Source organism: Numenius arquata, chromosome 5 (assembly GCF_964106895.1).
Source record: "Numenius arquata chromosome 5, bNumArq3.hap1.1, whole genome shotgun sequence".
Lineage (NCBI taxonomy): Eukaryota > Metazoa > Chordata > Aves > Charadriiformes > Scolopacidae > Numenius > Numenius arquata.
The window spans coordinates 33,642,142-33,667,115 of record NC_133580.1 but is presented as its reverse complement, the minus strand read 5'-3'; the positions used below and the strand labels follow the sequence as shown (position 1 = coordinate 33,667,115).

Here is a 24,974-nt window from a genome sequence, read left to right as displayed (position 1 = left end):
AGCACCTCAGCTGATATAAATCGTACCATGTCCATAGGATTATTTACATTGTGATGGTCCAGCCCAGTTTTATTTTCACAGAAGAGAGTCATTCAATTTATATGACTCTCTTAGCCCTCCTGTATTTCATCTCCTTTTGCTGGACAGATACAGGACAGGGAGAAGACCTGTTCACTCTGACATTGAACTGCCCAGGAAAATGGATTTTGCTGTTGTAGAAAATCACAGAATCATAGAATGGTCTGGGTTGGAAGGGACCTTAAAGATCACCTAGTTCCAACCACCCTGCCATGGACAAGGACACCTCCCACTAGACCAGGTTGCTCAGAGTCCCTTCCAACGCGACCTTGAATGTTTCCTGGGATGGGGCATCTACCACCTCTCTGGGCAACCTGTTGTAGTGTTTCACCACCCTCCTTGTAAAAAATTTGTTCCTTGTATCTAGCCTAAGCCTACCCTCTTTCAGTTTAAAACTGTTACCCCTTGTCCTATCACTACACTCCCTGATAAGGGGTCTCTGCCTATCTTTCCTGTAGACCTCCTTTAGGTACTGGAAGGCCACTATAAGGTCTCCCTGGAGTCTTCTGTCCTCCAGGCTGAACAACTCAGGAACGTCCCAATACTCTGTAATGATGGGCACATGCGCTGCAGTATGGTTATTGTAAGCTGCCGGTTTGGGGACAATCATTGTCATATATACTGCAGATACTGCGATATTGTTTAGGTGATTTTATAATACAGTGCAATACTCTTCAGTGCCTGACAGTCTCCCTGGCCCTGGCCTCCATAAGAAATGTCAGTGCAACCCCCCCAGATCCACAGTCACACCGGCGATGACAGTGACCCACTCGCCATCCTTCCAAGCAGACCAGTATTTGCCCACATTTCCCACACAGCGCTCTCTGCTGGGAAGCTGGTTTGCTTCTTCTAAGTGCAAGGAAACACTGTGGTGTCTCAGATACCACTGCAAGGATTGTTGGTAACGTGTTGATCCTCTAACAACAGACACTGTGTTTCATACTGACACAACCCCTTCCTCTGCCTCAAAATGCACTGCCTGGTCAAAACACTCTTAATTCCAGCCAAGGTACTGGGTGGGGGTGGGAGAGAGTGCTTATACCTCTTGTCAGCATACTTGGTCTTTGTTGCCAGTGCCAAAGTATCAATAAAGTCCTAATGTGTGCCTGTCTGTAGAAAACACCATTGTCATTTCAAAAATGCACTCTTGCAAACAGCCTTGAATATATAAATTCACGTACAAATACTTTGCGTAGTGGGACTGATTTTCTTTTTCCTTCCAGAATTGCCAGAAAACTCAACTGAAAGATCCTTGGCTCACAGCGTGCACAGTTTGTCCCCATCACCAAACACCAAAGGGCAGGTCCTGCTGCTGAGCACAGACTTGAGCCGTGGAGGCCAGCTCCCCTCAGCCTCCTGCCACACCGCTTACAAGGCGATATTCATAACCTAAATGTTCCCAATTGTATAGCACAACGCGTTCCTCAAGTGCTGGAAGCCAGGCCAGCCCTTTGATTCGCCTCCAGCCTCACAGAGGCTCCATTGAGGGAGCCAACGATTAATTACTGTTTGTACACACTTGTGCACTGTCATTGAGGCTGCATGCTGTCTGCATCCAAAACTTGGTTAACAACAGCAGAAAGGAATTCATGCATGTAATACCATAGACTTCTCTGGTGGGAATGCCTTCTAATGAGATGCATTTTCCTGCTAGAGACTACCACAGTCTAGCTCCCTTTTTATTTCATTATCCTTGACATCGTTAGCCATTGAATAATCAACTACTTTGGGGGAAACACTTAATAGCTTTCCTCCTTGAAATGAAATACTCAAAATATGGCAACTGCACTCCAAAGAATGGAAATCAAAGCCGTGCATGAGCATTTGATATGCAGTGAACAACACTATGTTATAAACTTGTTCTGCTTTGATGAGCTAATTTGGCTCCAAAAGGGGTCTGAGGGATAGCTTTTGTCCTGTTGAGAAGAGCATGAAGAGGGTGGGGAGCGAGCATGTACATTACATGCATAAAAATGGTTATATTTTCCCAGTGCAACCGCTGCTAGCCTAAAGATTACTTCAGTTCATTCCCAGTTTTTATAGCACTAGCCCAGGGAGCCTTTGAAGGTTACAATATTATGTTTTTATAATAAGGCTGATTATGACAGAGCTTGATGGAGCAGTGAACTTTGTTACCCGAGGGCTAAAGCAAGCAGGCTCATAATGACAGTACTAGTTAATAATGATTATGAAATAGTCTTAACATTCAGGACACAAATGCCATCCTCTGATAGTCTGTTGAAGATTCAAAACCATACGATAAATAGCTCCCACTGAATGCACCAGCAGAAGTTTTTATCTCTGACCTTCTGAGATGCTTTCTAATTCAAAATAACAAGCTACTCCAGGTAATGTCTTTTGGGACAGCTGTGAAGTGCTGATAGGTTCCAGGTTATTCAGGTAATTTGGCCTTTGCTTTTTAAGTAATATCAACAGTTGTGCCATAACCAAAGAGATGCACACCTTCTTTACATACCAAATAGATGTTGCCTCTTTCTGTTTACAAACAAAAAATATCATTGTGTCTTTGTCTCTAAGGTAAACTATTTTTCCTGTAGTTCAAAATGTATCAAACCAGTTGGTGATGCCATGAGATCATCTGGGACGTAAGGATCCATGGCCAGAACTTGAAGCTGATTCAACCACTCCTTCCCAGCGTCACCAATCAACACCTCATTGCACAGCCAGCCACATCGATTTAGGAGAAACATCTCACCAGCTGAAATGCACCCAGTCTCAGACTCTGGGGCAAGCACAAAGCGACGGGCTTCCCTTGTTGTAGCAACTCGCAATCCTATTCCTTCTGCTAACACGCTACAACATAACCCCAAATAGAAAATCCCTTTCTGGGCTAGATTACAGAAGAAGCAATTTGCTGAGATACCTCAGCTCGCCACTGCCTTGTTACCAGCAGACATACTGCTGTACATCAGATTGCACAGAGGAGCTGCTACCCTCTGTCTGCTCTCATTCAGGAGCGTATCACTTGTCCACCTCATGCGGGCACCAAGTGCAGGACAACCGTGGTATGACGACTTCAAACAGAGATCTTCATCTTGCCCCTGCTGAAGCTGCTTCTGCTTCTACACCACAGTAGCTGGAGTCATAAAAAACAAACAAACAATCAAACAAAAAAGAAAAAAAAAAAAAAGCCATACAACCCATCTCTCAGTATTTCCAGATAATGTGACATGCTGTGCCTGTAGATCAGGCAACTGTTTATCCAACTGTTTGCTTATAGGTGAGCGCACAACCTCTGAGTGCAAAATTAGAAGTCACTTTAGAAAATGAGTCCCTATATTTTGCCTAAACATATTTAGGACAAGACAGATCAAGAGATTAGCAGTAATTTATCCACCGTATAACCTACCTGGTGTTGGCCAATTCTACTTTGCCACGGTGCTAAGTAACAAAACGTCACCCTCTCACAGAGAGTATCTCCTCTACCTTACCTTCTTTATTAGAAATATATTGAATTTTTCAGTCTAGTTCCTCATATGGCTAAGCTATACAGCAGGTGAAGATACACAGCTAAATGTTTTCTTGCAACACCTGAGTAAGCTGCACATTTCCCGAATTAATAGAATCACATAGAAGGCGGCACAATTCACAAGAAGTCAGGATCTCCCTATTTTAAAGCAATGCACTAACAAACACAGCTGAAGGGAGATAACAGAAATTTGGGCAGCTAGAATGCTTGACGGGTCCCGTCTAATGTGTATAAATCCATAAAGAGCACCTACATAGTATTTCTAACTCATACTCTCCCTGTGATAAATAGCTAGAATATGACAGGGAAGAGCGTTTCCTTGCACCGTCCAAACTTGATTTGCATTCAACAAAGTGAGAACTGTTTCTGTAGCCTCTTGCAGTCCATCTGGATCTTGGCTATGAAGACAGATATGTGAAGAAATTGGGTCTAATTATCCCCGCCCTACTTCTGGCAACAAGAAGATTGTGAAGAGAGGAGCTTTAAAATGAAAATGCAGAAAATCAAAGTAATTTAAAGCAATTCTCCAAAATAAATGGTAATTGTATCTAAAGATTGTTCACTGGAAAAAACACAGATCCTTAAAAATGCATCTGCAGGTTGCTGGGCTCTTTCTGCACAAGCTTTTCTTTTCTGATCTCGGTGCATAACTTCAGCATTCCCAAGAGAGAAGCAATGTAAGAAGTTTTACAACTTGAGTACAAGGAAGGAAAAAAAACCTCAGGAAAAAAAAAAAACAAAATGAAAAATATTTGCTGTCCTCTCTGGGTCCTGAGTTTACAGATCTGGATCTGCTGAGTTATAAAAGGCATCACAAATGTTGCTCAAGGCTGGGGCTATTTATACACACAGATCAGTCAGATTTAATGCACTTACCTAAACCTAGCACCAGAAATAGACGTTATATTGGTGAAATTTCCCTAAAGAGAGGACCAAAACCCTGTAGCCGCTAGGAGACTAAATAAACCCATCTAAGATATCCTTTTACCTCTAACAGTTTTCTGTCCAGTTGAGGAATGGCTTACAAGAAGGAGGATGGTTTACAAGAAGGCTCAGGGCGTTTGGCATAATCAGTCTTCGATTGTGTCCCAGTCCCATGAATTAAATAGGTTCTTCGTGAATGACAATTTTACATACTTAGTAGTACAGCATATACAATTATTCATTTCAATAAAACAAATGTATCTCTGGGACTAATACAACTTGGGCTCTGAAAAGGGAGTAGGAAGGAACCAGAACTTTACTTATTGCACATTAATGAGGGGTTAATGGGTGGAGAGAGGCAGAGGGTGGAGGGAGCCTTGCTCAGTCTGCCTACTGCTAGTGTGTGCAGCTGAATGAGCACAGGGGAGAGGCACTAGATGACGGTATATATCAAAATAAAATTACTACCCCTCCTGGACCAAAAGGAAGCGTGAAGAGGAAATTGAGCCTTATATACATGGTCTTTTATTATAAACTGTATCCTAGAAACACAATCAAGCAAAGACACAGACACACTTCATTCACACCGTCCCCAAGCACTTAACTTAGCTGGCTATACAAACTGTGAGGTAGATTATCTGGTCTTCAGAGGCAGAAATGTTATCTTTTTTAATGTATGCAAATGTAATGTAATTGTATGATATTACGGTAGATTATTAGTAACTGCAACTCATGTGTTCCATATAGCACCTGATGAAGTAATTGGCAAATTTCCCAATGATTTTAATAGGAGCAGATTTCCCAATCAGACTAATTTCTTTCTAGAGGGAAACAAAAGTGTCTTACAAGGTTCTGCAAGTGAATATGACTGCTCAAGACAAGAAATGATTACTATAAATGTCCGAAAACAGAAGATTATTATCAATTAATCAAATGTAATTATCCAGCCTGGAGTGAAGCCAGGTCACAGAGTTAGTATCTACACCTCACCGGGCATCGTTCTGCCAAAAAATTATTTGGATGTATTTTGGCTGCCATAAATGTTCAGCCTTTGATATTAATACATCACATGTGTGAAAATATTCCTTGGGACTTTGATAGAGCAATTTCTGTGGAAGCATTATATCGGCATATGTTTGAACCCTCTGGCACAACACTAAACAGGAGCTATTTAGTTGCAAGACTAAACTGTGCTTATAAACTCTAAGAAACTGCATGGATAATTTGTTTATTTTCTCTGTAAGTAGAAGTTCAAACAATTTCTGTGCTTTTGTGCTTTCATTTGCCCAAAAGGTATTTCATTAATTAGTAATCACATACGCCATAGAACACACTTCTCAAGGAGATGGAACTTTATGACCTACTGGTCTGGAAAAAGACATTACTGTAATACATGCATATAGATTGCAGGTGTATCACAGCCACTGTAAATAAGTATGGAAATGCAGCCCATTTTCATGCAGTTAACTTGCAACCCTTTACAAGTTTCAATTTCTTGAAATCACTACTCAGCACCCTCCCAAAACTGATGTTCAGTGCTCTGGGCTCCCTGTGTGCTTACACAGGTATGAGTTCCCTCAATTGCATGCACCCCCAAATCTCCCTTTCTGCTGCACACTGGGGACACAGAGGACATGGACAGTGTTGTTTGACGACGTCAAGGAGGCTTTAGGGAGTCCACAGTAAAACAGCTCCGGGGTAAGGGGACTCCTCTGCACATCCATGCAACACATGCTGCTATAGAATGAAATCATACCGCGTGTAACTTAGAAAAAGTCCCCATTCAGATCCTCAACCTATACATAGAGAAAAATGCAGTGACTTGCTCAGCCTTAAAATAAAGCAGTGCCAGTCTGAAACAGTCCATGCTTTCTGACTCACAGTTCCTTTTTCTAGCTATTAGGAGTAGTAGAGAAGAGTGGAGGAATACCTTATGAATGTTCCTCAGTCAGGACAGATTTGGCTGACTTAAGCATATATACTTTTTAATGCAAGATGAGGGTAGAAGGAGAATCCTGATAGCAAAAAAGAAATTTTTCAGTAATTTCAGAAGTGGCTGGATTACCATCACAGTATTTGGCAAAAAGGATGAAAGCATTTTCAGTTCTCATAGTCCCCATCTGTCTTACATTTCATACAAAGCTTCATCCAAAAATCCTTAAAAAAGCACCATATTTTTTGCTTCATGAAAGTGGCCTAGACCATACACCAGTGGTATGACTGTAAACAGACTTAATAAAAGGTAAACAGATTGTTTCCTTATTATGCAGTTCTTTGACATTAGATTGTTCTCTGATGGTAAAACTTAAGTGACCAAAGTGAAGAATGATGATCTTTTTACTTACTGATAGTCCAGAATGACCCATCCAATTTCACAGAATCATAGAATGGTTCCAAATGGAAGGGACCTTACAGATCATCGAGTTCCAACCCCCCTGCCATGGGCAGGGACACCTCCCACTAGACCACATTGCTCAAAGCCCCATCCACCCTGGTCTTGAACACTTCCAGGGATGGGGCACCCACAACTTCTCTGGGCAACCTGCTCCAGTGTCTCACCACCCTCATTGTAAAAAATTTGTTCCTTGTCTCTAGTCTAAATCTACCCTCTTTCAGTTTGAAGCCATTACTCCCTGTCCTATTGCTACACGCCCTTGTAAAAAGTCCCTTTCCAGCAGGCCCCCTTTAGGTACTGGAATACTGGACTACTATAAGGTGTCCCTGGAGCCTTCTCTTCTCCAGGCTGAACCACCCCAATGCTCTCAGCCTGTCTTCATAGGAGAGGTGCTCCAGCTCTCTGATCATCTCCGTGGCCCTCCTCTGGACTTGCTCCAACAGGTCCATGTCCTTCTTGCGTTGGGGGCCCCAGTGCTGGACACAGTACTCCAGGTGGGGTCTCACCAGAGCGGAGTAGAGGGGCAGAATCACATCCCTTCACCTGCTGGCCACACTTCTTTTGATGCAGTCCAGCATACAGTTGGCTTTCTAAGTTGCAAGTGTACATTGCTGGGTCACGTTGAACTTCACACCCACTAACACCCCCAAGTTCTTCTCAGCAGGGGTGCTCTCAATCCATTCTCCACCCAGCCTGTATTTGTGCTAGGGATTGGTCAGTTCCCTCAGGTCCTGTGGATGCATCTCATCAGGTCCCACGGACTTGTGCACCATCAGGTTCCTTAGATGGTCTTGAACCTGATCTTCTCCTACAGTGGGAGATTCTTTATTGTTCCAGTTCCTGCCTTTGCCTTCTGCAATGTGGGTGGTGGGGCTAGAGCACTTGCCAGTGGAGACTTAGGCAAGAAAAACATTGAGTACCTCAGCCTTGTCCGTATCCCAGATGACCAGGTCTCCCGTTTCCTTCTGGAGAGGGCCTACAATTTCCCTAGCCTTCCTTTTATCACTGACATACCTGTAGAAGCTTTTCTTTTTGCCCTTGACATCCCTGGCCAGGTTTAACTCTATCAGGGCTTTAGCTTTCCTAACCTGATCCCTGGCTGCTCAGACAATTTCTCTGTATTCCTCCCAGGCTACTTGTCCTGGATTCCACCCTCTGTAGGCTCCCTTTTTGTGTCTGAGTTTCTCCAGGAGCATCTTGTTAATCCATGCAGGCCTCCTGGTGGTTTTGCCTGACTTCCTCTTTGTCAGGATGCATCACTCCTGAGTTTTGAGGAGGTGATCCTTGAATATTAACCAGCTTTCTTGGGATTCTCCTCCCTCCACAGCTTTATCCCACTGTATTCTACCAAGCAGATCCCTCAAGAGGCCAAAGTCTGCTCTCCTGAAGTCCAGGCTAGTGAGCTTGCTGTGCACCCTCCTTGCTGCCCTAAGGATCTTAACTCCACCATTTCACTGCAGCCAAGGCTGCCCTTGAGCTTCACGTTCCCCACCAGCCCCTCCTTGCTGGTGAGAAAAAGGTCCAGCATGGCAATTCTCCTTGTTGGCTCCTCTATCACTTGAAGAAAGAAGTTACCACCAATGCATTCCAGGAACCTCCTGGATTGCTGTGCCCTGCTGTGTTGTCCCTCCAACAGATATCAGGGTGGCTGAAGTCTCCCCTATGAGGACCAAGGCTTGTGAACATGAGGCTGCTCCTATCTGTCTATAGAGGACCTATAGATTTAATAACTCATCGCGTGCTATAAACAACCCATCTCTGTAGCAGAAGTCTGATTACTTTACTTGGTGAAATAACCTTTTTACAAAGGTAAAAGTGAAAGCAGTGCTATGTCAGAATTGAAATTTATTTACCCTCTTGCAGAGACGATTCCTCACAGTCAGAAAGTTATTCCACTCAAATATATCAGAGTACTTAAGCCATGGAATGTGGTGTTTAAAAAATGAGTAAATAGGCTACGCACAAGAAGAACGGCTTCAAATATTAAAGTTCTTGCTGAGAAAAATGTGCTCTGTGCATCCTAATGGGATAGAGATGATTGCATAACGGCACACTTTGTCTATAGCTTATTTTCTATATAGAGTATCTGTAATCTTAACAAAAGATAGATAGACAGATAGATATCTAGAGATAGTTTAAAAGAGCAACAGCTTTAAAACCCAGTAATCCTTCACACTGTGATTGCATGCACCTGGTTTTGCCTTAGTACTACTTTTCCAGGCTGGCTGGTGATACGAAATGACTACATGAAGATCACAAACAATTTTCCACAAATATTAGCTTAAATATTTAAATTAAATGCTTCCAGCTATTTTTGCTCTTTTCGTAACTTTCTCTTTAGGAAAGAGATACATTCTTAACTCAAATTAATATAGATGAAGGCAATAGCCTAATAAAGTCAAGTTTGTATTAAAACCGATGTCAAGTTTGCACTGGTTTGTATCAGTTAGCTATGATACCTAATTACCAGCTAATGGTAGTGAGTAAAGCTAAAATCCCAGCCCCCCTACTATTTTTTAGCTGATTTACTTACACAAAAATTACAAAGGGCTGTCTTCAGAGAGACTTTACTTTGAACTGGAATTAAAAAGCACATATTCTGTTTGGGTTTTATTTTCTTTTACTGAAAACAAGGCCTTTTTGTTCTTTTCCCCTATATATCTGAAGAACCAAGTTGTGTAAGATGAAAGGAAGATTTCAAAACCGAGCTCTTGAATGCTGGTGGAAAGCAAACCATGTGCCCTGGTCCCTGACAGCGTGGTGGAGGTGGGCAGTACCGCCCTGTAGGCTTGTCCCCTTGGGGAAGGTAAAATAGCCCCTCTGCTATCTCCTCCCCCAGCCAACCTCTGCAGCTGATTGCTTTATATAAGCCTTGAAGTGTTGCTGTTTAATCCTTCAGAACAGCATTGGATTGCTTGTTCTCAGCCTATAAACAGTTCAGAGACAAAGGAAAAAACACTCCCTCCCCCCTTTTTTTTTAATGGAGGCTATTTTCTGGTTGACGGCATTTTTTGCTAATATGCACAAATTGCTCCAAAATGCATTGTTCTCTTCCACATGTAACAACGTGTGCCTATTGTTGCTTCTTTCTTTTTTTCCTTTTTTCCTGGTACAAAAGTAATAATCATGCGCCGGTGTAGCAGGACTCCAAAGAAAACCAAAGCTCCAAAGCATATATTTATGTTCAACCATGGGCATCATCATTTCCGAAATCACATAGGCTGAGGTCTAGGAGCAAAAAGAAATGAGTCAAGGCATCTTGATCCAAGCCATCCTGATGCTAAGCAACCCCAAGCAGCAGTACCCGAGCAATTCTCTGCCAGGCTCCTGCTACTTACAGGGATTGGGAAGAAGAGAAGTTGTCCACGATAGGAAAGCATAAGTATGAGCTCTTAGCAGCTCCAGCTTTTGGGTCAAAGCCTAACGTTCCTTTCTTTTGGTTGAGGCACGTGCAGCTGAGAAAAGATGTTGTTGTTCTTTGTGGTTTTTTTTCAAGGGCCAGAAAAAATGTGCCAATGGTTTGTGTTTTACTTAAAGCTGCAGTTGAGACTTCACAAAGAAAATCTGTGCACTTTTTATTTCTGGTTCAGAGGATTTACATGCTCTTTCTAATGATCTGGGCCTTCAGCAGTGGGTAATGCTTCCCAGTCCCCAGCTTAGAGCTCATGCAAAATTGAAGCACTTTTGAGGCAGTTTAGAGCCTACAGATGAATCTCAATGTGCAGGCAAAAAGGAATAATGGTTGTTTAGCACTTCACTAGAAGAAGCTGAGGAAATTATGAAAAAAAAAAAAAAAAAGTCTATTGAACTTCAAACATCTGGGAAGTGAACAGAGTGCATCTGAATTTTGAACATGTTTACATTCCCTTTGCATAGTGGAGGTAGGGGCAGGGAAATGAACAACAAATGGGTTTGTGTGCAAATTTTTTATATAAAAATATACATGAAGTTGTTTATGTTATCGACTTACTGACATATATGTGTGTGTATATATATATATAAAAAAATATGTATCTGCACAGGGACTTATGCACCACACCCACTCTGCGTGGTTTTGAGAAGCAGAGACAACGTGAAAATGCCTTATTTCTGTAAACTTGATGCGATGACACAGTTCAGCGGCTGGTGCAGCTATTGTGGGAACTAGGACAGTCACAACGTGACACAAGGGGTCACTCGGGAGCCTTCCTCAGCAGCTGTTTTCCTGGTTTTTAGTCCACAATGTGCAGGAACAGCAGGTTGGGGGAGAAGTGTAAAAGCCCCACCGTTTTTTGCCGTTGTTGTTCTGCATGCTAGGGGTGGCATTTTACAGTCGACTTAGGTATCCTGAAAAACAAATAAAGAAAAAAAGAAAAAGGCAAGCAGCTGCTTTCAAAGCAGCTTTGCCCAATGTGCTGTCAAGTAAAGCGACTTTCTCCAGACAGAGATGAAGCTCTGGGAATTTACTGTCCGCTCCCTCATCCAGCGTGTTTTCAGGGCTTTGCCAGGGCAGCAGTCAAAACACCAGCTCCAAACGCCAGGAGATTTTTCTTAGTTTGTAGAGAATAAAAGAATCATCGCAGGAAGGCATGCAAAAAGGCAGCCTGGTGGTCACAGAAGTCATTTGGTGTGTACGTGTTTCTGGATACAGCGCAACTCATGATCCCCGTCACCTACAGCAAGACACCAGGGATGTGAGCAAGTTGCTCTGCAGATCCATGCAACTTTGCCATGGAAAAAGACCTCTTTAATTATATAAGTAAATGTTGTCAATAGTATCCTTGTAATTCTAGCTGCTGCTTTTTTTGTTTGTTTGTTTGTTTGTTTTTTGTTCCTGGGAACCCACTCTGACTGAATTCCAACACTTGTTTCTAGGTATCGGTATTCTTCAGGCCCGGCAATCCTTACTCCTGTTCAGAGGAGGGCATGGCAACCGACCCAGATGCAGTGTCAGCACTCATTACAGAAACATCATTATACAAGTCACTGGGAAGCCAAAAGCAGCAATCAACGAACCGAGATCCTCTCTAAAATCAAAACCTGGGAGCAAATAATAGAAGAGGCCGTGAGGGTCTAAAGATCAGTATTCAGGGGAAAGAAGAGACACAGAAGAGTCTGACAAAAGACTCCCTTTCTGCTCTCACAATCAAAATATGAAGAGGGACGAGAAGTTATGAGGAATTGTGAAAGGCATCCCATCAAAACCCGATAAGAAAGAACTGTACATAACCTTGCCAGTGAATGGCAGTCCTGCTGATACCTACCACATCACACTGCTCATTTAAGTACGAATCAGGAATGCACGGGAATGACAAAACGAATACAGGCGGTGAAGCTGCAACGGCAGCACAAAAATTAGATCCTGTACAGGTCAGAGCTGCATGTGTGTCCCGGTTTGAAGTACAACCAAACCAATTTTCTGTTCTGTAACTTTACATCCTAGCTAGGCCTCCTCTAACTCTCTGAAATTAACGGCATATTATGGAGAAAACTGCTCGTTCTCAGAATGATAAGCCCAATGTTTGTGCTCCATGCCAAGGAATGGTGTGCAGGGAGGCCCTTGCTTCTACTTATTGCTATAACAACCAAGGTCAGCCAATTTCATTATTTGCCCCCTTAGAGGGTCGGAAACGAAAAAAATGTAGAGGGGTCACATCAGTGGGGAGGAGTGGACAGGACAGGTGACCCAAACCTGACCAACTGGGGTATTCCATCCCATCTGCCCCATGCTCAGTATAAAAGCTGAGGGATCAAAGGGTCAGCCCCCTTCCTGCGATGGCCGACGTCCAGAGAGGACTCTGTCTGTTCATCTGCCTTTGATCCCGATCCGTGTGTTCCTGACTCCAGAGCTGGAATCCAGTTCCCATCCGTTGCCGAGTCCAGCCTGGGACTTCCCCAGTGCCTGCCAGTGACATGACTGTCATCCTGGGAGCTTGATACGGTTTTGTATATATTGTATCTATTTCATTATTTTCTTCTTTATTTTTATGTTAATATTAATTCTTCATTAAAGTAGTTTAGTTCATTCTAAACTTCTGAATCTCCTTATCTCTTTCTCCTCCTCTCTCCTCTTTTGGGGGGGGGGGGGAGAAGGGGGGGGAAGGGCCATCTGTCGGTCTGGTTTTGGTAAATTCGGCCGAAACCACGACAATGTGACAGCCACCTCTCTCCCTTACATGCTAGCGATGATTTGGTATCCTACCCGCACAGTGAAAAAAGCCTCACTAAATCTGATCTATGTCCAATGGTTGTTCCATATAAATGGCTTTTTATTTTTTCCCAAAAAAAGAAGGATTTCTCGAGTCTAGTTTTAAGCAATACGAATTCTACATCTCTTCAGAGAATGATTTCACTGTCTAAGGAGCTAATAGAGCAAAAAGTAGAAGATACTACTCGGGTAACTGAGATACAAGCTTACACAGACTTCAAGGGACTCAAGACAACAACACTCCAAAGTCCCGCACAGTCATCAAGACCCTAATGTCTCTAAACATGGTTACACTGTATTTCCAGTGACTGCATCAGACTATAACTTGTTCACAAAGAAAAAGTAAGGTGTCATTTGGACCTTCCATTTCCCTGAATATTTTCAGGGATTTTCGCAAAGAAATTACAGACCTGTTAGTCCTACTCATTCTCATATTTAATTAACTAAAACCCCATCATTTATAGGATGCAAATGTTCCTGCTCTTGCACTGCTGGGGTGCTACTGACTGCAGCACTTCTGTTTGACAGCACACAAGACCTTGGCTCTGCTCTTCTTTTCCACCATCCCTGTTATCCAAAAACCGGTTGTTTTCCATTTAGGACGCAGGACAGAGACTAACCTTTGGGAATCACTTCCAAACCAAGCTGACATTTATTGGCCTTTCAGGCACCAGACCACCCTTGCTGCGGTGGCTCTGGATCCCACACAAAGGGCGTTCAGCTCCAAGGGAGCCAGGGGACATGGATGGAAAAAGGAAGCATTGCTGTGCAAACCCGTGGCTATTCTGGAGGTGTGACGGGTAGACTGATGTCTGAAGATCTCTTTTGGGGAATTAATGGGATTATGAGTGTATAACAAAGGGTTTAATGAATGAAAAACTTGGAGGGAGATAAGGTGTAGGCTGGAAATATTCAGAGGGGTATCCTCAAATGCTTCAGATGAATGCACTAAGCATCCATATACACCTCCTTATTATTTTAATAACTTCATTTCCCGTCTCAGATTTGTTTTTCTAGAAGTCCACAGGAAACCTTCAGGACAATTAGACAAACAGCTGCAGATAGGAAGTTAATGCTCCAATAAGAAATGAATAAATATTCTAAAGCTTTTATCTTTTGGTCCCAAAGCACTTTGCAGAAGTAAATAACAGAGACGTTGAGTAGCTTGCACAGAGATACATGGTGAACCCACAGAAAATTTGGAGTAGGCAAATGACCCTTCCCATGGACACATCATTACTCACAGGAAGAGCGTGAGCAGGATTAACTTGCAGGAAGAGTAGCTCCCTCTGGGCTCCCCTGTTACCATCCCTGAATACGCTGAAGGACAGAGTAAATGCCGAGGCTGGAAGAGCCCGGCTCAGTCAGCTTAGCAGCAAGAGGGCAGAGGGTTCACGAAGTCCACGGCTGCTGTCTGTGAAGGTGGGCATGCCACAAACCCCTCCCGGACCAATCAGATGGGGACCTAACACCCCTGCAAGGGCAAAGAGCTGCTGGAAAGGACAACGTCAGCAGAAGAACAGGCAGGTGTCAACGGCTGTGAACATGTCAAGAAAGTGTCTAGGTCTAAGGGCTAGAAGCAGTCTTCCACAAAGACTTATAGGAACAAAACCCCCACATATAACAGTTTAAGTAAATAAGAAATTAATGATATGTTAATACATGTATTATAAGTGAATACTATACTAATTAGAGTCTAAACTCAAAACTCCCCACAGTCCTTTGCAGGCTTCTATACAAAAATATAATCTTCCTGGGTTTGGGGGATGGGTTTGTATTGCCTATAAGCAGATTTCCCTCTGGAAGCAAATATCTGGCCCAATGTTGTTATTTTGTATTCAAAAAGACCTTCTTTATGTCAGGACTGATCTGTGATTTCTCCACTAACTTCAACAAAAATAGCCACCATTTTGAATTTATATCCTAGAAAATGGTGATTCTCTGCCTCTCTGTGTGTTTCTTCTGAAGCTTCCAAAACGGTTCTTTTTCTATCAAAATATACTAATTACTTAAGATAAAAGTGGAAACTTTACCTGCTTGCGAAAAACGACTGCAGCAGCTATGTTGGCTATGCTGAGTATTCCCTTGATCTGGGTGAGCTGGGGACCATGCTCCCAAGCAGCTGATTTTGAAGATGCAAACCGCCAGAGGAGAGAACTTCTCTTGCAGCGGTGATGGGCACAGGGCTCTTTTTCCCTAGGAGAGCCGCCTGAGAGGCCACAGGGAGTGATAGACAGAGAGAAGGCAGCCCTAGCGACATCAAAAATAGCTGCAACTTAAATGTCAAATAGGAAAAAAGTGTGGGTCTGTTCACATACTTTTATGTAAGTAAACAGCCTGTATTTCCCCAGAGAATTCCAGTTCTTTGGAGAGAGAGGTGTCTGCTCCTTTCTGCACCAGCTGCAGCCTTTCAGACCATACATACAAACATGTTTCACTTACAGCATCCTTCCAAAGAGGGGACAGACTTTGAATTACTAAAGAAAATGGACTGTAGTATCAATTCTAACCCACGTATCAGAACTATTAATAGAAGCATTTGGGAAGAGATACACAGACACATTTTTAAATTTTCTTGAAATGAGTTGGATTAGGGCAGAGTATGGAAGGAGCAGAGCTAAAAATTGGTAATATGTTGCTGAGAAATAATTATTTTGAATTGGGGTGTTTGATGTTTGTAGTGGATTTGATCCAGTGGTAAACGGAAAATAAAATTACTTGTGACAACGGTGGAATGAAAACAATCCTTATTTATGATATGTGGCTACCCTTACTAACATAACCCCAAGGTATTCTACCCCAGAGAGTCAAAATATTGCAGGCTAAGTATAACTGCAGCATTTAGCATCGCTTGTCATCTCCTTAGTGAAGTTAATAGGGAAACTGGCCACATTTGTTCAGAAAAATAGCTTTCTTCCTTATCTTTTGGACTCTTGAAAAATAATACAGAGGATTAGGAGGCTACAGCAGGTCAAGAAGCAGCAAAAAGAAATTAAGGAAGGAACGTGTGCAGACAAAAAAGAGCAGTAAGGACTGGATGATCTGTGGGTCACAGAAAAATAAGTAAAACATTACCCCTCCACACTCCTCTCCCTGAGCTGTGCTTACGTGGGGGTGGGAGGCATCTTAATTTCATATTTTGGCTCCCAAATTAAGTTCTTCAACACTGGTATGCAAAGAAGTATTGTATTTAAAAGCAATGATAGCTTTCCTTATTTATAAAAAATACTATGACAAATGAGCACAAGTGCTCAAAATGAGAGGCTACATAATGATCTTTGCTGTATAATCAAAAGTCCCACCTTAAACGTCTGAACAAGTCCATGGGGATTTTGTCATTAGGGCAATGCAGCCTTCCAAAATACGGTGTCACAAACACCAAACTAAATGGCTTTCACTAGATGTACACAAAGAGAGGAAGATAACGCAAGAGAGCACTGTGTGATGGAAGTGATTTTTCTGCCTCTATAGATAGTGCAAGAGGAGCAGAGAGTCGCTGTGGAGGTTTCCCTACTGCTGTCTTGGCTGCAGCATCTTGTAAGATCTGTTTTAAAGGCAAAAGGGCAGACGTCAATCTTTGATCTTTCTGTTGAGAGGGTGATCTATTAAAGATTTAGCTAGCTGGGTACCTACTCCCTCAACAGGCTGCCAAACCTATTGCTTAAGGTAACAACTTTCTATTTGCCAGATCAATGCTGACCCAATGTCAAAAGCTCCATCTTCTTTCGTTGAATGTGCCAGTTATCCAGAAATACTTTATTAATGGGGAAAGGTAGTGATGGGAAACAAGTGCGGGAATCACAGTGGCGGCTATGTAAAGATACTGAAACAAAGTAGTCTACGATTTGTGTCTGAAAAAAAGAGCATATTCATCCACATCGGTGCAGTTCCATAAACCCTCTTAATCAGACAAAAATTTTATTCTCAGCCAGAGTCTAACTTTATCATTTTCATTGAAATGTGGGGAGGCAGAAAGTAGAAGGGGCAGCTGAAGGGAAAGTCCTCGGAGCCAGCTATCCGCCTTGCTGAAGGCTGGATGGCACCGGGGATGCTCCTAGAGGACATTAGGTCTTCTGAAAGCCTGCTTCTGAAGGCAGTACATGGGAAAAAGGATTGGCAACTTCATCTGCTCCTTAACAGAGCCTCCCTCAGCATGCCTTTCCTCTGAGATTGCAGAGATGAGCCTGTTCATTTTGCATTAGCTGAGGCCTCAGGCCAGGCTCAAGAGTCCTTATTCTGTCTTGCTGCTATTTGGGATCATGGACGAGGTCATCAGCAAACTCTTTGAGCCCTCCTCTCCCTATGCATCCCAGCAAAAGAAGATAGAAAGTGTAGGCAAACAATAATGCCGGCTGAATTGCCCAATATGTCTATTTAATTAGCACTTAGAAGAGTCCCAAATGCTGTTTTCTCCTTGCTTGAAGGAAAGCAAAGAAGAACATGTCACTGGCATTGCAGAGGGCAAGAGGGGTTTTATAGATCATTTCACCTTAATAGTCATGAAGAAAATATTACAATGCATATCCAAATAGAAAAGACAAAAACAAGGTCCCTATTGTCCTGACTTTTCTCTGTTGTACCTCACTGGGATGTGGGGTTTGATTTAGCAGCATTTAATCCCTCTGGACAAATAAAAGGGGTGCAGGACACTCCTTTTCTATACATTCACAACTCTCCCACAACTGCAGAATTGGGGGGGGAGGAGGGGATGTCTGAAAATATTTCTCCATAAAAAGCACACATGCAAAATAAAATCTTTCACCATAGCCATTTTCAGAGGTAATTTGGAAAATTTGCACAAATTGCTCTAACAATTATTGATGCTATGGAGCTTCCTGCCCTGTGACAATGGAATTTTCTTGCCCCCAAAAGCATCAGTTGTGCAGGGTTCCTTTTACTTTCGTTGCTGTTATCTTTTATGACAGTCAGCCATAAAATCAAATGTGTTCCCTCAAAACAACTTTCATCTTTGTTTTTTTTAAAACTAGTGTTCTTATTCTTTACATATATTTTTCCACATTAATGGGAAAATATTTCAGTATAAATATAAAAAAACATGGCCTGCCTTGTATTTCACACACATAGGAAATGAAAGAGTCAAAGATGTGCACTAAAGATTTTCAAAGAACTCATTTGACGACTTCATGAAAATGCTTAGCTTTTTCCATAAAGAAGAAAAATTACAGCAAGTCTGAGGATTAAAACCCAGAAGGTAATGATCTTCTATGTAAAGCTTCTGGCTTTTCAGACTCGATCACAGGAATTTTTTTTGCAAGGCTCTCTCTTCAGTCTAATTTAATTAAATAAAGTGGTACTAGAACACCCTGTCACTATTACTGTTCTCATCCTCTCCAACCAGAAGGCAACAACTCCCACAGAGTCCCTGTGAATGTTCTTTACAGCAATGCTTTACCTACTGTTTAAAATATCCCACAGTGCAAAGTGCACATAACTATAACTTATTTTGTACTTTCTCTCTGTTAGAAAGGAAAAATATATATACATAGGAAAAAGATATAAATATTTATTTCCCCTTCTTAAAAATTAACCTTTTTAATATATTCAACATTTTATCTAGCAGATTTCTTCAATGAGAGCTGGGCTGCACTCTCATTCCATCCCTTGTGCTGCTGCTATCGCTGTGCTGTTGTCTCTGGTTTTATCAATGACAGAAACAAATTTGCCTTATAAGAAGAGTTAATCATCTCTACACAGATTTCATTCCTGGGCACAGTCTCAAAGTCCATGAACACATAATCTTTTGCAAATCAAAACCTATTTCTCTTTCATGCATCATTTACAATCCCAAGATGATGTACTGCTAGCATCACACCCGCATTTTAGTCCTCTTTCTTCTAAATTACCCGTCCTTTAGAAAAGAAAGCATAGTTGACCTTTACTTTTTTCCCCTCATGTATTTTATTGTGTGTTTGTCTTGTTTTCCTTTTCTTTGCTTTTCTACCTGAAGAACTGAAAGAGAAAGGCTGGTTCAAAAACGGCAGCAGAAGGCTGCTCAGCACAGTGCTCTTCTTCGTTTTTAGGCAAAAAAGTAACCTTAAGAACGGTAAAGTATCAGGAAAGAAGAATGCGCCCAGTTGTCAGTTGCTTGGATTACATGACTGACCCAGCAGAAACACTGTGTAACTGAGCTCCCTTTGAGCCCCAGGTCACCCATGTAAAGGCTAGACCTCATCAGGTTTGTGGACAATTTCTCTAGCCTCTCTAACTGCAAGCCTGAAGCCTGCAGCGGCGTGGGTTTGTGCTGCCATCCTTATACCACCCTCTGAGCAGCTCAGTCACTACTGCTGTGCCCTAGGTTACAACTACTGCACTAGCTAGCCAAAAATAGCAACAGAAACCAAAATAGCCTCAAAAGTGACTTTGCCAGCCTGACCAGTGCAAGCTGCCAAGTTGATGATCTCCTCCTTCTTCAGGCCCCAGAATGAATCCTCACAGTCACTGTCTCCTGCAACACTTTCTCCAGCTCCATCTGCAGTGGATATATTTTCCCAAGTTTCCATTGCTTTGATATTATTTTACCACTACCTTAAATACACTGTTTATCTATTTCTATACTACCTATGTGCTATGAGCCCTAGATTCTCAGTCTGCTTACAGGAAGGTGCGCAAACACGGCAACTGTGACATGCATTAACCCGCCTTTTGGCAACAACCAGGTTGACTGACAAATTTAGGTTCTGATGAGAGTTTCATTTTAACAAGCTATTAGTGTGACTGGGTTTGTGGCTCTTGTGCTAATAATCTGATGTGCACAGCTTTTGACATCCTCCTCCCCCCCAAACTCCAGTAGATAATGTTAATCTCTAATTGGATACAGGTTTCGTTTGCATATAATTGCAGCTATTTGTTATGCAAAACATTTGTCCTCTAATATATTCAGATGTATGGCTTTTCAAGAGTGGCCTTCTACATTTGTCAAGTGCAATTTCCTTTACAGTATCATGAAGTTCTTAAAAAATGAGATTTTTAAGAAAAAAAATAAATTCATTTCACCTGTAGTGAAAACTACAGTCACCACATCAGCATTGCCACATTTCTGAATGCTGATGCTAATGAAAGCTTAAAAAATGAACACAGTGACAGCTGCCCTCCTGCTTGACCTTCTTCATTCCAGTGGACTCCCATGGATGAAAAAAACTGAAGATGTATTGAGTAACAATAATTTCTTTTTTCAGTTTTTCTGCTGCAGTCAACTTTTTGGAAAAGCCAATTCTTACAAACAAATAAACAGGACCAAAGTTTAATACAGATTTTTTTCTACAGTCTTTCTTCCTACACCCACCTTCTATTTTTCAAGCTGAGTGCACCACAGTACCGTTAAAAGCTTATGCTTTTGATCTCTGTGCAAATAAATGAGCTGAAACAAATAAAACCCAGTTCACAAGAGACTTCCAAGACATCTGGTGGAGTTATTTTTCTAAGTAATTAGACCAAGTGGTGGTGTAATTCCCAAATGAAAGGTACCTTCTTGCTAGGTATCCAGTTATTTCTCAGAGTCATCAAAACAGCAGTAAGTCCTGCTTCTCTCCTTGCATGTGACTCAGACTCTATTGATTACCAGTCTTCCCAAACAGGAACAATCATATATTTGATTTACGCTGGTTTATTACTCAAGTTTTTAAACTTTTTTTTTTTGGTACTGTAACAGTCCCTTTTTTTTACATGAATGTTAGTGGGATTTCTGGTATTGACTGAGGGAGGATGAGGCTCTTAGCTTCTTTTTTTTTTTTTTTTTTTTTCTTTCTTTTCCTTGCTAACCTACTGCAGTTCTTTTTCATACAGGCTCCATGGATCAGGCTGAAAAGTGTAAAGGAGTAACAGCCAGGTGCTTGCTCTGGATCAATTCACTGCTCCTAACTGTGCCCTGGTGTGTTTTCTCCTTCCTTCTTGCTGGAAGCTGAGTAAATCTCCCAAAGAAAACATCGTTCTAGGAACAACCCAAACGCTCTTCAGCACTTTGGGAAGAATATAGTTCTTGGTCTATGACTACAATACAGTGCAACCACTGGGAATTTGTGACACTGGGGAAGTGAACAGAGGGTAGACCTGGCTGAGAAAGCAATTCCCTTTTGTTTGTGCGTGGTTCTCCTGTTTTTATTTTGTTTCAAACTTGGGCAGGGTGCTCTACAAGCATGCTTTGCTAAGAGACCTGGATGCACACACCAGCTCTGTCCTATGTCAGCTGATGTTCAATGATGCCAGATAGAGACTTCACAGCTGTATCAAAAGTAAAGCACTGCCATATGACATAGCTGCCAGATTACAACAGTGGGCTTGATATTCATGCATTTTAATTCTCATCCCTCTGTGACATAATGCAAACTCACCAGAGGTTTCATCTACTCTCTCATCCACCACGTGGTCCTTCTGATGAACCCATTCACTGTTGCACTTGAAATAGATCTGCGTGGCTGGGCTCGCTTTGCAGTACAGATTCACAGGCTTGTTCTTCACAATGTAAGCCTCTTCGGGTTCGATAAGGAAGTGGGGCAATGGCTCTGGAGGATCAGATGGAAATGTTTCTGGAAGTTCATGAAAAAAATCATCATCTGTAGAGAAGAGAGAAAAAGGACAAATGAAACAACCAAAATTCAGCTGGCAAAGATGTACAAGTACTTGCTGAAAATTTCAAAAGGAGCGTACTTTTCAAATAAAACGTTATCTTAGGAGCATTCATAAACTGAGGCTTAAATATAATGCCATTTTCAGACTAGAAGAAATTGTTCTTTACATCCTGAGGTCTCTTTCCTCTATGTGATGCAACAGGGATGCGCACATTCACATGACTGGGAACGGTCCTTTGTTATCATCAACGGCAATACTAGCAATAAAGCATTATGTTAGCGCTTGGGAGACTTGCCTGCAAAACCGTAAAACGAAATAATAGAAACTTTTGGAGGCTTCAAGGTCAGACTTTTCAATAGTGACTTATCACACTGCTTAATCAAGTGCATGCACTTATTGGCTGAGGCTGGTACAAATAGGAAATAGCGTCTTTCATTTCAGATGAGCAATTTGAAATCTGCTCTAAGGGCATAAGACTAAATGCAAGTCCAGTCTACGCCACTTTGTTCATACTCTGACTCTCTTGCTAAGACTGCTAATGAAGGTGCCAAGCTATGCTTTATTTACTTCATTTAGTATGCTGGTCTGTGCAGCCCTCACTATGGAAAGGAACTGGGAGCTAGGACTTCAGGCTGAGCAGCTGTGAGATGGTGACATTTTGGGCCAACACGCATGCATGCTATTGACATAAGGAACCTCTGCACCTCACTGGTGCTGCTGGTAATGAATAAAGACAATGCAAGAAGTCCAGAGGAGGAAAAGAATCCAATGCACAAGAGGAAACACCGAAAACACCTAACACACATACTTCCCTTCCTCTCTCCCACCCTCTTCACAAATCCCCCTCTAAAACCCCTCTGTCCCTTTCCGCAGATGAATCCCTCCACATCAGAAAGTACCAATTCAGCAGAGAATGACCGTCTTCCTATCCACCTCCCCACCTGCCCTCAGTGCACAAGAACATCCAAGGAGCTCCCAGCAGCAAAGGGGTGAGGGGGCACCAACTACTGAAAGATCCACCAGCAGCAAGCTGACAGTCCTGAGGGCCTTTTTCAATCTCCCCCTTCCTGCCTCTGAAGCACTTATCATTCTACACAGTGACAGACGTTGCTGATGATCAATAAAACACCACAGAACATCAAACTAAAAATACTGGGGAGGCTGGCCGCCTTCTCCCTGCTGGTCTTCATGAAGATGAAATGTCAGACGGCTACTTTCCCGTACCAGAGACATGCCTGCGCAGGTTGTGTCCAGAATTACAAGGGCTCTCCTTCCAGCCACTGCTTTTGCAGAAAGAGAAGAAAGAACAGCAACAGATGAAGGGGACAGGAGGAGAAGGTAATACAATACCCATCCACATAGCGATATGGAGGTAGACTGTACATCTTTATCAGTGACGGGAATACCTTACACAGCAAAAGATTCTGTTAATCTCTTGAACTATTTATGAAGACAGCATATGTTCACCAATTGTGGGGGTTTTTTTTCTCTTCATATCAATTTAAAAATACTCCTGCCTTTTCGGGTGTCTCATTTTACAAAGAGTAACAGGCCTGACCCGCTACTGCATCACTCCCTGAGAGCTAATAGAAGTGAACTGGTTCAAGGATAGGAGAAAAGGCCACTAAATAAGGCCTGGCATTTTCCTAGCAAAGGGGAAATCTGTGACGTAGTACAACATTTCAATTTCCATCTCCAACTGATCATCCCCAAATACTCAAATTTAATTTTTATCACTTTCCCATCCTTCCTTTTTTCCTCCCGTTTGCTTTTCACTCTGACCACACCAGCCTCCTTTCTCTGCAATCCTATTTCCTCTCCCCATTAGGCATTTCTTCCTCGCTCCATTTTGATCTCCATTTTTTTTTCCAAAGAGAAAGACAAGTTACAGTAAGTTAATGGGAGTCTGCATTTGGCTTCATGACAACGAAACATGTTTGAACTGAAGCAAGAGGCTTTTCAGCATTCTTCATCCCCTCCTCTCCCTATCTCCCCCTCTTCCCCGCACCCTCCCTCTCACACATGCTGCTCCATAGACATCCACAACACGGAAACATTAGAGATGAATCATTTCCCTTGAATTGCCACAGGACGTATCTTTTTCTTCTGGTCATTTAATTGCAAATCAGCGAGCAGACAGATGGAAACTAACAAAGCACACATATGTTTTATAATTAAACAAGTATTGCTTCACTAATTTCTGGTGACAGGAAGAACAAATGTATTTATTTTCACCACTAGATTTCTGCACGTTATCAAAGACAATAGTTACGCTGCCTGACCAATTAACTGCATCTCATCAAAGATTTAACTAGAAAGTCTAAAAGGAGACAACACGACAACATAGTCTCACATTTTGATTGTGGCGAGAGATGTTTCTCTCTGCCAGCCTGGCATCCCGCGGTCAGGTACAAGCCAGTTTTCCTACTGGCTTCTTGCTATAATTCCACCTTATTCTTCTTAAGCAATAATAAAGCCCTGCTTTATTTTTCCACACTCTTGCTCATTGCTATTGAGAGGCATCTGAACCGCTCTTAAATGTTAGAGATATAGATGGAAACCATTCACAAACTGTCACACAAACAGGGAGCGCAGAGGCTGCCTTGTCCCTGGAAACTGGCATTTCAAATCTGCAATTTTAGAATAAATTTAAGATAGTAGCTAAAACAGATCTTTTTAAGGTTTTTTTAAACTGGAGTATGTTCATTCAATCCCTGCCCTTGTACGGTTGTTATTAGTAGCAACATTGGAGTTATTTTTCTTACAGAGAAGATATCTAAGAGAGGCATCCAGAATATGACCAGAACTGGGTTTTCCCATGTTTGGCAGAAAGAAAACCCCAGTCACACTGCAAAGCTAGTCCTACCCCCATTAGCATTCAGGGCCCCTTGCTCCTGCTATTCCCTGGTGGCAGGTAACAGGCAGCTTTCTCAAGCCTGCGCAAATCGCAGTGGGAAGTCATAGAACATAGAACCATCTATGTTGGAAGGGACCTTTAAGATCATTGAGTCCAACCACCAACCTAACACAGACAAAACCACCACTAAACCATGGCCCTGAGCACCACATCCACCTCCAGGGATGGTGATTCCACCACTTTCCTGGGCAGCCTGTTCCAACGCTTGATAACCTTTCGGTGAAGAAATTTTTCCTAATATACAATCTAAACCTCCCCTGGTCCAACTTGAGGACATTCCCTCTTGTCCTATCGCTTGTTACTTGGGAGAAGAGACTGACCCCCACCTTGCTACAACCTCCTCCCAGGTAGTTGTAGAGATCGGTAAGGTCTCCCCTCCGCCTCCTTTTCTCCAGGC

The 24,974-nt window shown here is 42.3% G+C and overlaps 1 protein-coding gene across 2 annotated transcripts in view; it reads right to left on the bottom strand.

The window, feature by feature from the left end:
• Positions 1-24,974, bottom strand: part of UNC5C (unc-5 netrin receptor C) — a 261,880-nt gene that overhangs the window by 72,357 nt on the left and 164,549 nt on the right. For both annotated transcript variants that reach the window (XM_074148348.1, XM_074148349.1), the window contains exon 2: positions 21,423-21,644. In XM_074148348.1, the coding sequence (XP_074004449.1) occupies positions 21,423-21,644 (222 nt within the window). The remainder of the gene's footprint in view (positions 1-21,422; positions 21,645-24,974) is intronic.